Source organism: Symsagittifera roscoffensis, chromosome 7 (genome assembly GCF_963678635.1).
Source record: "Symsagittifera roscoffensis chromosome 7, txSymRosc1.1, whole genome shotgun sequence".
NCBI classification, from domain to species: Eukaryota; Metazoa; Xenacoelomorpha; order Acoela; family Convolutidae; genus Symsagittifera; species Symsagittifera roscoffensis.
Genome location: NC_087068.1, coordinates 26,857,121 through 26,873,338, shown reverse-complemented (window position 1 = coordinate 26,873,338; position 16,218 = coordinate 26,857,121). Strand labels below are relative to the sequence as shown.

The window sequence follows — 16,218 nt, the reverse complement described above, 5'->3', positions numbered from 1 at the left end:
GTTTCGGCTCAGACCTAAATTGTCTACAAAGATGCTGTGGTGAACTTCAAGGAAGACATCCGTAATGATTGGGAATTGGGAATTGAACTCTAATGTAACACATGCAACTTTCACAGATCTCAAAAAAGCGTTTGATACAGTTTCACACAATACATTTCGACGAAAAATTAAGAACTGCGGACTGCGAGGTCTCATTCAGGCATTGTTGAAATCATATTTGAAAAATAGATCACAAGAAGTCAAAATTGGCTCCAAAATTTCGAAATTGAAAATTGTTTACTGAGGAGTTCCTCGGGGATCATTCCTCGTCGGGCCCCTGCTGTTCACTTTAATGACTACGGATTTACCAACTATTACAAGCTCAGTGAACTTATATTTATTCTAAGGAAGAAAAAAGAACAAAACTTTCACCAATACAACGAGGATTTATCAAAAATGGGAAACTGGTGTAAAATCATTAAGGTAACTCTGAACCTAGATAAAACAATGAACATGAATTTTAAAAAGAAATTAATCATAGTAATATACATTTTAATAATAGAAAGTGATGATATTAAAAATGGCCTCTATACTAATTTCAAATTTCATATTGACTTCTTGTCAAAAGACGAATACTTTCTGTGCGTTGCTCTTCTGATTACGTGACATACTAACGAAAGCACAATTAATGTAAACCTTTTTCAGTCATATTCAGCCAATACTGCAATATGGGGTTATAGTGTACGGCACAGCAAATCAAACATCTCTACACAAATTTGAAATGAAACAGAACCAAATTCTTAGATTTTTTAAAAGAAAACAGAGAAATCAGTCAGAAACATTTTTCAAAGAATTCTACAAGACATGCTCATCGAAAGAGTTGCAACTGTACGAGATATTAAAACTTTAGTCAAGCTTTTTCAGAAGGCTTAATAACCGAATTCCTAAAAAACATTTAATTTTGGACTCGGAGATTGAGATATTTAAGCATAAAAAAGTTAAAAAATCAAACCAAAGAATACTTTCACTGGTAAAAAACCATAAAGAGTAGGTGTAAGGATAGAAAACTATTCATTTTTTTTCTTTTTTTAGAAGATTTTGCTGATACAGTCAGCAACTTTAATGATAGTCAATTAAAGACTTTTTTCCATGATTTTTGCTATTTTTACATCACAAATAATTAAAAAAATGATAGATTTTTTTTTCTAAAAGAGGGGCTTGTAGGGTTTTGACAACTGATAGTAGTTTACAGTAGAAACCTCTTAAGTACTTCCTTAGTACTTCTTAAAAATTGTACTGCTTAATTAAATCATCACCTGACTAGGTTTATCGGGCCTTTTGATGTCCTTGCATATCAGAATTATGTGAATTGACAAATTTCTGTTGAATAATCTCTGATATGAAAACAATTTTTTAAATGATCGTTAATAGTTCTATGAAGTTCGAACTCACTCTTGGAAGATAAGAGATAAAACTTAACTTTCAAACCTCAACTGAAGTAGTCTATTTTGAAATCTTAGATTAGCCGGCTTGACTTCCAATTGATTGTAATTCGTGTATTAAAATTAACCAATCCTTTAAGTGGTTACTCAATCAATACATACGTCCATACGTTAAGTTTATTCAAACAATTTTGCCTGCTAGAAATTTTCAGAAGTGATGTTTTTCTTTTTTTGATCAGAAACAATACTACCCGCACGGGAATTCCTTGAATAAAAGTTAATTAAACTTGAATTTTATTGCCAGTGTCTACTAAAACTAAAATTATTCAATTACAATTAATTAAAAATGGATTCTATTGCTTTTATTTAGTTTTCCTTGCCATAAGCAAGGGTTTTTCAATCAGGTACTATACTTTTTTCTTGTAAATATCTTTGTTCACAGGACTCTTTTGAATTCATCTGTAGTATTACCTTATTTCATAATGTACTCAAACCAAGTTTCTTAGCGTTCTTGTCCCATTTAGCCTGGGAGTAACAAATACGTCTGGGACAGTAAAGGTCCTGGATTCGAATCTGACCAGGATTTTTTTTAAAAACCGGAAATATTCTGTTTCAACAAATTAAGCTATCGGCCAATTAATTGTCTGCTTCTGTTATGTCGGCTTACTGGTCACATCTTTAAATCGATTTTTTCACTCGCGCATTGTTTTTATTATTGCTTTCATATTCGTTTTACTCCTAAAGTTTTTAATTTTTTAAGTTCACCTGCATTGACTTCGTATTTTTTTCTTTTTTTTGTTTTGTATCCCTTAGAAGCCTTCCGCCCATTTTTTTCAGCCTATTTTTTATCGATTTATTTTGATTGTTTTCATGAAGAACCCTTAGTTTTACGCCCCCCCCCCGCTCTTTTTAACTTGGTTGTATGTTTACCACTCGGTTTTGAAATTTCAGTTTTTTTTTCGTTTTGGAAAATTTTCCACTTTTTTGCAAAATTTTTCTAACAAATTTCTACTGATTTTCAACACAAGAGTCAAAAAAGAAAGAACGCCTACTCCCTTGTAAGCCTGCGTATTGCTCTAGTCTCTTTCTACGTTACCCTCCGGTCTACAGCCTTCCAAAAAGTCTATGGGGGAATATTTGGTCCATGTTTTTTGTTATCTTTTTCTCAAAAACTACACCTCCAAAATCTAAATTTTTTGTTTCACTAAAAAGGTTGGATTCAAAACACTGCCCTAAATGAGAACTTATGCTCAATTTTTTCTACAAAAAAAGTTATTGCTCTCGGAAAAATCAAATTTTTGATTTTTGACTATTTTTAAAATTGTTTGAGTTCACTCAAAAATTACATGACCATGTCTGAGATTTTAGTCTCAATTCGAAGATTGGGTTGTGGGAAGATCAATTGCTTCTGCTATTTTGCGCATGTTTGTTTGATACAAAAAAGTAAGGCACTCAGAGCTGTCAACATTTTGATTTTTGACCGTTTTTGAACACTTTTAGATTTACTCGAACAGTATTTTCCAAAATTTGAAATTGTGGGTTCAATGAAGACAACAGGCTGTGGGAAAATCCCCTTTTAGCTGATACGCCCAAACTTTTTTACCTAAAAATTTATCGCTTTCGGAAAAGTCAAAATTTTGGTTTTTTGACAGTTTTAAATTTTTTTTGAGTTTTACTCAAAAATTACCCGGTCATATCTGAGATTTTGTCTTCAATTCGAAGATCGGGTGGTAGGAATCTCATTTATTCATGCAACAATGCCAAATTTGTTTGACACTAGAACTTATGACCATCGAAGAGTCAAAGTTTTGGTTTTTTGACCGTTTTTTAAACTTTTTGACTGTTCTCGTGAACTACTCTCCCAATTCTGAGATTTTGGGTTCAATCAATTGAAAGAAGATGCTGCAAGAATTTTCGTTCAGAAGCGGTGACTTCCTTTTTTGTAATAAAAATGTGTACTTGGGAAAACTTAGTTATCTCAAAATTTTCACTCTTCTCACTGATTTTAGATGAGAAACAACAAAGGTTTTGGGCAAACACTTCGATGCGCATCAGTATAACAAATTTAAAAATTATCAAACACGTACCCCAGCTTCAACTGTGGCCCTAGTTGTTTTTTATTGACAACAAAAATTTTGTTTCGCCTAGTTACCAATTCAATTTTTTTTTCGATTTAAGTTTTTTTAATGCTTGTGCTGTATCGCAAGTGGTGCGAAGCTCCACTTCGCCTCTGTGCAAAGCTTTAAATTGAAAATCAATTATAATCGATGTTTTTCCACTGTTTTAGATGAAGACAGAGAAATTTTATTATTATCGAATTTTTCCATCTTATTGAGAAATCAACGCACATAATCTTTTTTTTGCGTTTTCAACTTAAGTTGGTTACTTGTTCAATTTCAACTTATTCTCTGCACAAAATTGATTTTTGTCCTTTTTTGTTACTCAATTACTAAATTCTGTTGCTTTCAACTTTTTCTTGGAATAATTAGAAACTTTAGGGAAGGAAAGGGGGTAAAATGAAGGTGCCCCAATTTATCAAGGGATCGCGCGCCGGAAAAATGCCATTTTTGAAAAAAAAATGGTCGAAAAGCTTGCGGGAGGGAAGGGGACCAGGAATTACAATACAACAACACGGGAGGGGGAGGGGGCTGGTTCTGTTGGTGAGGGGTTGGTTTAGGTGGGGGGTCGTATCAAGTGGGAAGGGGGTTGCTTCAGGTGTGGGGGAGGGGGTTTGGTTCACTGGGAGGGGGTGGTTGGTTCATGTGGAGGGGGAGTCGGTTCAGGTGGGGTTCTGGTTACTTTTAAATTTGATCAAAAAAATTAATTTTCTTATTCCATTTTGTTGTCTAAGGGCAACATGGGAATCGATTATAATGATAACCTTTTCGACCAGAAAAACCCATTATAAGTGATTTTGTTTCATTATTCTTAGATGGGGGTAGTTAGTAGGCAAATTCTCATGAAAGATTTAAGCCGTTCGCATCGCATCTAAAGCAAAAATGTTTCAGGTTCTCTCTGTCTACTTTTTGAATTTTGAAAGCTAATATTTCATTGGATATCTTAGGGATCAATTACAGTAGTGTTTTAGGTGTTTTTTAACTGTGTTTTAAATATTATTCTTCAAGCATTTAGTTCGCAGTTGTTCTAGTATTCAGTGTTTTTTTGTAAGGCTCCACGAGAGCTGGTTGCTAATCGCGTTTTTGTCTGATTTTTAAAGCATGATAATCTAACCAGTCAGCCTATTTGGCGACCCAATATCTTTTGATATCTGATTTATATTTAATGTCAAAGCCTTTTTGTTAATGTAGTATCTAACAATTCTTCATCGGCTACTCAGCACTCAACATAACATAAGTTGTCGTTCATTTTGTCAAACTTACGTTTGATCATCAACACGTTTGAAATAAACTTGAACATCGGGCAAGTCGTTGATGAAAAGAGAGAAACGTTGGGATCCATAAAGTCAACAATTTTGAAAACTACTTGTTAATGCTGAGAATTTTGACGCAAGCACCATAGGTCAATTGATTTCGGTCCTTCAAATATGCGTCAAAGGCTTTCAAAACTCCTGCCAAAACTCAGTTTCCCTATTCATTGTATGAACGTTTTTGATTCTCGTTGTCTCGTTGTTTGAAAAATTTAGAGCGGTGTTCCGTTTGATTTGCTTGATAACTAACAGTGACCATTCTGACTAAATATTGCTCAAACATTTTTACCCTACAAAATGTACTCTTGGCTGTTTTTTCCGATACCCCTTCCCCTTGAAGGTTTGGAAACCAAAATGATGCAGGGTGTGTTTTTAAGGTCACAATTTGACATCCTCTAAGAAAACTCGTAAGAGGTCAAGTGTGGTTGCATATTAAAGCAAATGTGATATCATATTATTGATTTTTCAGACTTATTTTCAGACTGGGAAAGTGAAACTGAATTACTAATCCGAGTTTAGAGAAAATTTTTTGTTCTAGCTATTATTAACTGATTTGTGTGGAACGTTCGCCAATTCAGTTCTATCTCACAAGCCCACTTAAGAATAAAACAATTTAAAATATCGAAAAATTTTAAACTTCTGTTTGAACTTCTATTTCTTCATTTGAATATAAAACTAGGCTTTGTCGTAATATTCTCTGTTATTTGCCAACAAACGGCTTCTTTTCAATTTTGAGTTCTTCAATGCTGAATGTTTCATTGAAAGGTGTCGGTTTCTCTTATATCGGCTCAATTACCTCATTTAACCTTGTTTAATTTGTGACTGTAGTTCTGTTGTGAATGTGATTTGATAAGCTGTTTAAAATCATTTTGCTTCAAATTTTTTGCAGGATTGACCGTTATAATAGTTTTTATTGTTTTTACAAAGGTTTCTGGTTGATGCAAGGCAAGAGGGTGCCGAGGGAGGAGGTTGGTGGGGGCGACCACCTTCCCTCAATTCTGGCTGTCAAAGTTTTCCAAAGGTCCCCCTTTTGGTGTAACTTTACGACATTCATTTTTAGCTGACAGCCTCAAACGTTTTTTAAACGTTATTTAACTAAATTTGAGGAGGGGGGGGTAGCGCGCAAAAAAAAACCAAAGTCTCGTTTTTTTTTGTCAAAATAGCCCAAAACGTCATTTTTGGCCTGTTTTTTTTTATCAAACTTGCTTGCTGAAAGTTTATAACAAAATGGGGTCCTAATAGTATTTTCGGCAAGCTCTAAAAATCAAATTTTTCGATTAAAAGAGGTCATGTGTGGTTGCCTATTAAAGCAAATTTAATTTTATTTTATTGATTTTTCAGACTCATTTTACAGAAAAAGTGAAACTGAATTACTAATCCAAGTTACTGTGATTTTAACTTAATTTTAGCTATTATTAACTGATTCATTTGACTCAATCACCAAATCATTTCTATCTCGCAAACCAATTTAAGAACAAAACATTTCAAAAAATTCAAAAAACTTCAAATTTTTGTTTGAATTTTTCTTTCTTCAATTGAATACATAAAAGCTTTGTCCTAATATTCTGTCTTCTTTGCCAAGCAAACATTTTCTTTTCAATTTTGTTTTCTTCAGTGCTGAATGTTTCTTTGAAATTCAAATTAAAAAATTGAACTTTTTTCTGTCGGCTCAGTTACTTGATTTAAATTTGTTTAATTTGTGATGGAAATTTCTTGTGAATGTGATATGATGAGCTGTTTAAAATCAGTTTGCCTCAAAAATTTTTTCAGGACTGACCGCTTTGATAATTTTTTTTTTACTATGGTTGCCGCAATCCCCCCCCCCCCTCAATTCCGGTATTTATTGTTGTTGCTGCACGCTCCCCTTCAATTCCGGTTTTATTGTTCTTGTCGCCCTTTTATTGTTGTTGTACCCTCAATTCCGATTTTTATTGCTGTTGCCGCCCTCCCCCTCAATTCCTGTTGTCAAAATTTTTCAATAATTCCCCCTTTGGTGTAATTTTGTGACATCCAGTTTTGGCTGACAGCCTCAAAAAATTTCTAAAGGCGCCTTGGCGCCAATATAATTAAATTTGAGGTGGGAGCGCGGGCCAAAAAAAGCTATTTTTTGGTTAAAAAAAACGCTGAAAACTTCATTTTTAGCCAGTTTTTTTTCTTTTAAAAATATGCCTGCGGTGAAGAAAAATTTGAAAAAATAGGCTCCTCATAGTATTTTCGGCGAGCTCTGAAAATCAAATTGATCGACCAAAAAAAGGTCGACAAATTTTTTCAAAATACCCTATGCTCCCCTAGAAAAGTTTCTGCGCTTACCCCTAATGCCATAAACAATGCAAGAAACGAAAAAGTTAGAAAATGACTAAATTTGTCTTCAGTTGTAAATAACGCTCAAATAGGGCTTCTTATCTAGATTTTTATGGCTGATAATTCAAATCCTCATGAAGAGCTTACTGTTGATCTTTCGTTTTTTCGTTTCGTAGCTTTCGAGTTTTTTTAGTTTTTTGAGTAATTTGAATAAGCTACTTTCTTCAACGAAGCAAAACAAGAAGGCATGAACTATTCTTTTCTTTGTATATTAGTTATCACGAATATAATTTATTGTTAGGTAAATACTTTCTCTCTTTACAACATTTACACCTCATCTTACACCAATCTACAACTAGTTTTGGTCCCTTTTCTGCTTTTTTCACTTTTATGCAACGCAGTGATGGATTTTTCGTCCCATGAGAGGCTGAATTCCTCTGTAGTTGATAGTGCACTTCTTTCCCTCAGAGTCAACAAGACTCCTCAACTGATCGAAAACTGATTTTGCAATCGGCAAGGGTTCCTTGAACACAACATGCAGCACTGCCTCTGCGAACGGAGGTGTGGTCAAGGATCCCTTGTAGGCGAAGTACTCTTTACCCTTGTTAGTTTCAGCAACCGCCGACAAGTCGAGTCCTGGGATCTGAGTCGAGGAGCCGCAAGCGACGATCTTGGACAAGTTGGCTCCCACAGTGTCGATGATAGCCTTGGCTTTAGGATGGGTCTCGGGAGCCTCCATCATCATGATTCCGTAGGCTACGAACTTGTCCTCGACTGTCGCGATGTCGGGAGTCAGTTTGAACACAAAATGAGTCTCGCCATCAAACTTCTGACCGTCCAGAAGGTGTTCACATCCGTGTCCAGCGGCGTGACCCCAATGCGAGTGGAAACTATCCAGAACATAGGTACCTTAACATAGTTTCACATACATTTAAGCAGTTTTCAAAAGTTGTGCTTCTTGATTGAATTGATAACGGTTGAACCAGAAATAGAATGTTTTTGCTAAGCTTTCAGTTTATCAGTTTTTTTTTTATTAAAAGCTTGCTTGGTAAACGTTTTAGCCCCCCAAAAAATAAAATTATAAAATGAAGCAATTTTGTTTAATTGTCCAGAAGTTTGAGATGTACGCAAAAATGAGTACCTTCAAGGACTCCGCCTGAAAGCTGCCACTGGACTCCTGCTGGTGGCTTGACCACAATAGTATGACCATTGTTTGACAATGTCCAATGTGCTTTCACATCTCCAGACAGGAGTTCCAGTTTGAAAGGGGCTTTATCCTCTTTGGTGGCGTCTGCTACCCGGATGTCGATGGGACTCTGGCGTTTGCCCCTGACCGAGATGGGAAACTGCTCTCCCCATTCGTTTTGAGAATGATGCGACCAATCAGACATTTTGAATTGAAGTTTTTAGAGTCGAATTGGAGAAGTGAAAAAACTGAAACAAAAAAGTATTGAAGCTGTGAAGTCCACTAAAATACTTAGCTGAACCGAAAATGAAAATTTCTCAAAAAGTTCTTGGAAGAAGTTCCCTCAAATCTGGCAAAACTTAATTGAATTTTCTACAGCTATTCCTTTTTCAGCATATGAATAGTCAGAATTACCATTTTTTGAAATATTTTTAGTAAGCAATAACAGAAAAATATTAATAAATTTTTACCTTTTTGCAAAAGTTTTCAGAAAAATTCAGAAGATTTGAAGACTGACGGCAGTGCGAAACAAAATAGTGAAAATGATTTTCTTGGTTTTGAAATAGTTTTCTGTTTACAAGTTTCTTGGTGTGTTTGTCCGGAGCCAATAAAAATCGTCCATTTCGGGGGTGTGTATTCAAAACTAATTTTTATAGGTCTGCAAATAACTGAACCCTCGGTTATTTATTTGATCCGACCTTGATTGTTTATTTCCCTCTCTACCTTTTCAGAATGTTCATGATATGTATGTGGTTCCTGAAGTTATTTTTGCTATTTCTGGAGCTACACTTACTTTATTTCTCAAGAAGGCTGACCTATCTTCGGGCTGACCTATCGATAAGAAATGAATTCGGGAGCAAATGTTTTCGGTTCGGTCCGATAAACCCTTGCAATTTAATTCGCAAATGTTATCTCAACTTTACTTGCTTATTAGAACGAAGTGTGGGCTGTTCTTAAAGTTAAACATCCGACAAGTTATTAGGCCAAAAATGCATGCTCTCAGAAAGCAAATTCAAAGTTTTTGCACTATATGGCGAGGGAAGCAAGGACTGCATTTTTTCAACGCTTTTTCTCGAACAATGTTTTTTGTTAATGTTTGCTATCTGTGCATCATTTCATCTATGAATAATAGCAAAACCAAAAAGTTATCGGAAAACTTGCAAGTTTTTTTTCGGCTAATTCTCAGGTCGGTTTTAATGTAGCAGTATTGTCTTCAGTATAGAATTTGAACTACTTGGAGAACATTCTTCAAACACTTGTTTTTGATATTGACTTTGAAGCTTAGCAGGGGAGATTTAACGTACTCAGTTGTGATAGCGAATTTTGAACTTCTTAATGTAAACACCCGCCCGTAACTTTTAAACAGACACCATTCTTTTCTGAAGTTCAATCTATAAACAAATTGCACGCCTCTTGATTCGGAATAAGCCGTACATTAAATTTACAAATAGCAAAATTCTGAAGCCGATAAATAAATCAACGACAACCATTTGAAATTCTGACAGCGAAAGCGAAACGAGCCAATTGTTCTAAAACTATCAAAACCCTGAAGGTTTCAGTTTTATGAGAAAATTGAACAAGTAGCTTCAAGCGGAACTATTCTTATTGGCTTGGTCTTGTGACCAAAATTACCTCACCGACAGCATATCATGTGACATTGACCATTAAATAGACGAACTAAGTTCTCGGAAACCAATGAACCGTAGCGGAATGTCCTAGTTGTTTAAACTCTATCACATGCATTATTTGACCCAGATGCCCAATTCAATTAACAGCCCTAAGCCGTAAACTTGAACTACCTAACCAAAGGTTTGACCGTTTCCAGGACTAGACCATTTCCAGGACCCATTGAGTGCCAGGGATAAATTCTTGACAAAGTATTTCATGAAACTCTATGGGTTCCCCAAATGGGTTCAATATAACCTTCAAAGTTAAATTTAACAACCTACCTCGGCAGAGGTTTAGATGAAAAGGGATGCAACTTTGGCTCCAAGTAATTTTTCATCAATTTAGAGTAGAGCATCCCGGGTTGACAAAAAATGCTTATCATACAACTCCATGCTATGAAAAATTTGGCATTCATACGATTCCATACAATTCCATATAATAAAAAAAACTGTCTTAAAATCACTTGATAACCATTTTTTCCACAGAATGGATCTGTATGATAGGCACTTTTCCATTCAATGGAACTGTATGATAAAAGGTTTTCACGGAAGAATTTTGCATAAGACTCAATTTCTGATTGAGCAAAACAAAGAAATTAAAGAGGCAACATCTAAATCTTAGCCCAGCCCAACGTGCCAGTCTCTCAACACAAGATAAAAGCTATAGAAAACTTTAAAGATTTGAAACTCTGTTTCCGTGTTTCCTGTAAACGTCTCTCCTCAAATTCGAGACAGCTTGTACTCTTAGTGAGAACAAGCGCCAGGGGAAGGGTTGTCTCAAACTAAAAATTACTGACAAGAAATTGAAGACGCCTTTCCGAAGTCTAAATATGCAGACCCAAAGCACACTCCATGTCAGCTCCGAGAAAACATTCCATATTTATCATCTAAAAACAAACTAAGAATATGTGAAAATGCACATGAATATGGAATGCACATATATCAGAACTTCTATCCGTCCGGCAAAAATCAAATTTTAAGACCACTATCGGAACCATGTATGAAAAGATCCAATAAAAAAAACCCAAGTGATGGCGCTCAGAAACAAAATGCTGCACTGATTTACAAGGTAAAACGGAGCAGTAATGTGTTTCTCCGCGAAATCAGTTGGGTGACTTTCGAATGGATCTTCTCATATATGATTCCTATGATGACCTTGAAAACTAATTTGAACCCCTGGGCTCCGAGATAAATATTTTCTCATATTGAAACAACAAAAACAGCCCCCAATCCAATGTATTTCAGACCCATTACCAACTGTCCAGCAAACAAACACATACATAGTCAAACCAATAACGATTTATTTGCGAGAGTAAGTGTACTTGTAACCGGGAACTAAACTTTTTTTCCGTAGAAAACTTTTCTTACAAAATACCTCTGCTGCAACTAGTTGCAACTTGTGCAGTTACTGCTGCGCTGACATGCTCAGTTTCTTGAAAACTCTTGAAAATTCAACTAAAAATACCTTGTATTTCGCCGTAGGTACTTAATATTTTTTTCAAATAAAAATATTAAAAATAAAAAAACAACGATAACCGGTTGCTGTGCAAGTAGCACAAAATGATCCCAACACAGTCTTAGAAAAATGCAAAAACAATTTTGTTTCAAATTAGTGTCGTTTTTTTTCCCGCATGGTATGATAAAAAGATCTGAACGAAAAAAAAGCACATTTGACAGTCATAGTAGAAAGGCTGTTCGGAAAACAGTTTTTGAAGAAAATTGGCCAAAAAAAAAACAAAAAAAAATATAAATAGATATTTTAAAAAACATTGGAAACATTTGTTTACAAAATGGAGCTAAAATTTCCAAAAACTACTTTTATTTGAGTAAAACGAAAACTTCACGCCTTAAAATAAGCTTATATAAGCTATTGTAAGCCTGCACGTTCATACCATGTTAGCTCGAAATGAGACCAAAAATGGAAAATTTCAAAACGGTTTTTCTCGACACTGTCAAAAATTTTGTAACGTCGTTCGAATCAGGTTTGAAAGGGCTTTAATATGATATATCGCATGATCAATTCAGATAACAATTTGTGGCACCTGATTTTGCGTAGAAAACGAAAAGCATTTTATTGTTTGCTTGATTACAATTGCTTATAATGATTTTTTTTCGTGAACGTCGTAATCGGTTTAAGATAGTAAGTGTCCAGATACTGTTTGTTTTCCTTGTAACTTGGTCTGAGAATGGATCTATGTCCTTGACACTGAGACTTTCGTTGGAGTTCGAAGAACAACAATTACCGATCGAATCTGGTATCCCGTTTCACGTGTTACAACATCTCTTTAAAGTATTTTAAATTCGGCGAAAAAGCCATGCCATGTCATAGTTCATTCTCAACCCCTATAGAGTAAGTGGTCGAAGTGAAACGGAATAGCACCAGTAAATTAAAATCCAGAATCCAAGGTCTCAGTTTTGAATGCTGTTCTATTAAAATACTTAAAAGTTACATCGATGTTTTTGGGTTGCTGCAAAAATCATGAGTCTGGCATACAGCACTTCTTTAAATATTTATAAAATATTTCAAGGATGAAATTAAAATCAAATCAAATTAAAATATGCTGGTCGGTATCAAGGGCAGCTTTTTGGAATACACCGTAAGCCGTTGTTTTACAACTTAAATAAAATAGAAATCTAGTTTCTGTGCAAATAGTAGAGAAGTTACACCACAATTTTTTTTGCGAAAAAATATTTCTTAAATTTTTAAAGATTACTCTATATTCTTTAATATCAGAACTTTCTTTGTATTCTTTAGGATTTTCTTATTATTTTCTAAGGTTTTGTTTGCGGATTCCTGAAACATGTATCGTTACGTCTTGAATTACATTTTTGAAATTAAATCTGTTTTTAGAAGATCAGCAAGGCTGTCCATTAGTTTAGTCTCGTTTGTCAATAGTTTGAGCTCACCAGCCAAACTTCAAATACTGAGGGATGAACACTTTTCCAATCGTAAATACTGAATCAAAGAACACTTTTATGATCTCGAATACTGAACATATGAACGTCTTTCCGATCTCAAAAACTGAAAGTCTGAAAACAAAATGAGAAAAACTATTTCATGATTAATAATTCTGCTAAATATTAAATTGGGTTTATTCAAAACATGTAAATGGTACGTCCGTACTTTAGGTGGCAGTGATTTCAAATTTGTTATTGGATTCCATTAACAGAAATTGAAACTTTGCTTATAAATTCTGCATTTGGTAGATAAAATTTCTAGCTGTAGTTCTTAATTGTTCACGATAGGACTGGTTCAGTTCATTATAACAAACGAAACTACGATCAATTTTTAATTGTGGAATGCGCCTACATTTGCAAAATCTCTTTAAAGTTATACGAGATCCAATTAGAATTGCGGAATCTTGAACAACTAGCTATCATGGCTTGTTGCGGAATCGGCAGCAAGTTTAATGTGCCGACAAATTTTGCTTCAAAAGTAAGTGTATGACGACTCCGCAGAAAATTTGTAGAAGGAAATCACTTACTTGTTAGAGCCTGTTCAAAGTCTTGTCTCTTGGATCCAGGAACATACAGACACCAAACTTTGCGCCTAAAGATGAACAAAGTGTAGTGTATGTCGAGCTACCATTTTTTTTTGCTTATTTTGATAAAAATATTTCAAAAAATTTCAAAAGATAAAATGCTTCAATTTGTAGAGTGATTTTTTGCTTTTTGTCAACAAAAACCAAAAAGTTTTGCTACACTGGAAAAATCTTTCGAAATTCACAAAATCAGTTTAAATAAAATGGCTTTAGTAAGATATATTACTCGATCCCATCTGAAATTCTTAGTGCCCTGATGTTGCGCTACACCAGATTGTAAAGTTCTTTCTTTATCTCAAGGGTCGACTGGGAACAACTGAAATTGTTTTTAAAATGTAGCTTCGTTTTTGCGAGTAGTTTGGCTTCGTTGTTTTCTTTGCAACTAACAAGAAAACTCAAACTTTGAAGTTTGAAGTATTTACCAGCTATATATACAATGCCAAAAGCAATATATTGTTTAAGGAGGGAGATCCGAAGGAGCAGTGCTGCTCATCGAGTAGGATAACCTGGAGAGCAAAGAGAAGACAGCCAGCATCAACTGAACAAACAAATTTATTTAAGGGCTGAAGTTAAAAAAAACTTAATAGAGGTACTGAGTGTCTTTTAGATAAATTTGAAAAAACTGTTTATAGAAACTCAATCAACTACTTTGTGACATTTCATCTATAATAACAGGTATCAAGTCATTTGGTTTAAAATATTTTTTAACTGTAAGCGATCTTTGTTTAGCGGTAGTAGAAAATTTTAGTTACGCCTTTCGCTTTGCTCCTGGTACATGGTTCTTTTTTTTGAAGTAAATGTGGGACAAAAAACCATTTATTTTCTCCGATCGCAATTCCATAAACAAGTAATTAAGCATCTCAAAAAAGTATAAATCAAAAACAGTAAGCAAGTTTTTTCGTCCGTAACTCAACAGGGTGCTAAACTTTTTTTCACAAAATTTTGTTCACTTTCTTAGCATCTCCAGTTCCTTTTATCACTTAAGTCCGCTTAGCTGAGAGTTAGCGCGTAGTTAGCATTAATTTCTAGGACGAAAAAGATCTGGAGCTAGAGCCCGACAGAAGCTCTAGTTTTGCAAGAACAAGATATTCTGCAAATATATTAACAGGGATCAATCATATTTTTGGTCTGCTTATTTTTAGGTAAAGTTTTACAGCATATATTTTTTGTCTGAATTAAGCATTTCTACTAGAAATAAAAAAAGCGTTGATTTGTTCCAGTGATAATGCGGGCAACTGATTTCGATCAAACTTTGCGCATATACTGAATGATTTAAAAAATTTGGCAGATGATTCCGTAATCATGGTTGCATAATCCTAAGTTTTCATAATCAAGTTTCACATAGATTATATTTTCGTATCGCAGTCAGTGCAACTCTTCGTTTCGCCTCTGTGTATGAATTATGGGATCTACCTAACAATCCCCCTTTAAGAAAGAGGGGAGATTGTTAGGCAAATTAAAACTGTCGAATTTTCAACCAATCAGAATGCAGCAACATTAGAACTCGCAATAAAAAACTGCAGAGCTAACTTGCTGTATTTTTTCATAGGGGAGGTTGTTAAGTAGATATTATAGGGGTGATTGGTAGGTAGACCCGAATTATGTTTCCCATGTACCACGAAGCATTAGTTCGAGTGTTTTATTAATAATTTTTCTGAAGCGACTAGACCAGAAGTTTTTCAATCTATCATCGAGGTAACCAACACTTTGAGACTGGTAGTCTATTGAAAATTTTTATTATCTCGGTTTCACAGATTAAGAGTATAATAACTTTTTCTACAATCATTATTTTTGGTTCACTAAATGCAAAGCGCTCAGATTCGCCGTGACCAAATGGCGTGCTTATAATTTTACTGCTTACAAAAGTTGAATCATGAATATAATTAAGTTGATGCTCATTTTGTATTTTTTACAGTATAATGACTTCTTTGCCATTTTTGGCCGAAAAAATTCAGCTGCAACAACAATACTTTAAACCATGCATTGATTAAAAGCATTCCAAACTCATATCTGATACAAAACAGTCGTCCATAATCAAAGCAAGCTTAGATAAAAGAAAAGTTTCTTTATTACAAAATCCAATTTATGATTAAACAAATCGAGTCCAGAACTTCAATAAAGCATAATAAAAATAAAGTTAGAAAATTTATTACTATAGAAACGAAAACTTCGGCAACGCTTAAATGCCCGAAGGCCGAAAACCCAGAGATTTTGCATCTCTAACTTTGGGGACACCAACCACCCCGAATTTGCGAACCCCGCAATGGCGCCAAGCATCTCTCAGGCCTAGATCACAATCTAGAGGTCGGAACAATGGACGTTCGGATTCCCGAGGGCGAGGTGTTCCAAGTCGCTCTCAAAGTCGAGGGCGCGGAGACCCAAGGTCGCTGAGTCTTCGCGATCGAGGCCCGAGTTTCGTAATTCGGCCGTCGGATTTTTCGGCTCAAGAGGGCACAAACGTTCATATGTACGCAAAAATTGACGGAAACCCGCCTCCGCATGTGAAATGGTCCTTGAACTATTCCGAGATCTACAACAAGTCGGAGTTTTCGGACAGTTTTGGCGACTACTGGCTGACAATTCGCGAAGCTCAGAAAAACGGAACAGTGACTTGCTCGGCTTCGAATAAGGTGGCAAAAGCAACAACAGAATGCAAATTGACAATTGATGGTAC

The 16,218-nt window shown here is 35.0% G+C and overlaps 2 protein-coding genes across 2 annotated transcripts in view; one reads left to right on the top strand and one right to left on the bottom strand.

Annotated features, from left to right (window-relative positions):
• Positions 1–7,390: 7,390 nt before the first annotated feature.
• On the bottom strand, positions 7,391–8,583 carry LOC134851771 (carbonic anhydrase 2-like; the record flags this gene model as incomplete). The annotated part of the gene is given in 2 exon segments (XM_063868000.1): positions 7,391–8,058; positions 8,291–8,583. Coding segments are annotated over 2 exon segments (771 nt in total). The 3' UTR covers positions 7,391–7,537.
• Positions 8,584–16,009: 7,426 nt separating this feature from the next.
• The window catches only part of LOC134851968 (uncharacterized), a 27,034-nt gene continuing 26,825 nt past the window's right edge, over positions 16,010–16,218 (top strand). The window contains exon 1 of the mRNA XM_063868244.1: positions 16,010–16,214. Within this exon, the coding sequence (XP_063724314.1) occupies positions 16,010–16,214 (205 nt within the window). The remainder of the gene's footprint in view (positions 16,215–16,218) is intronic.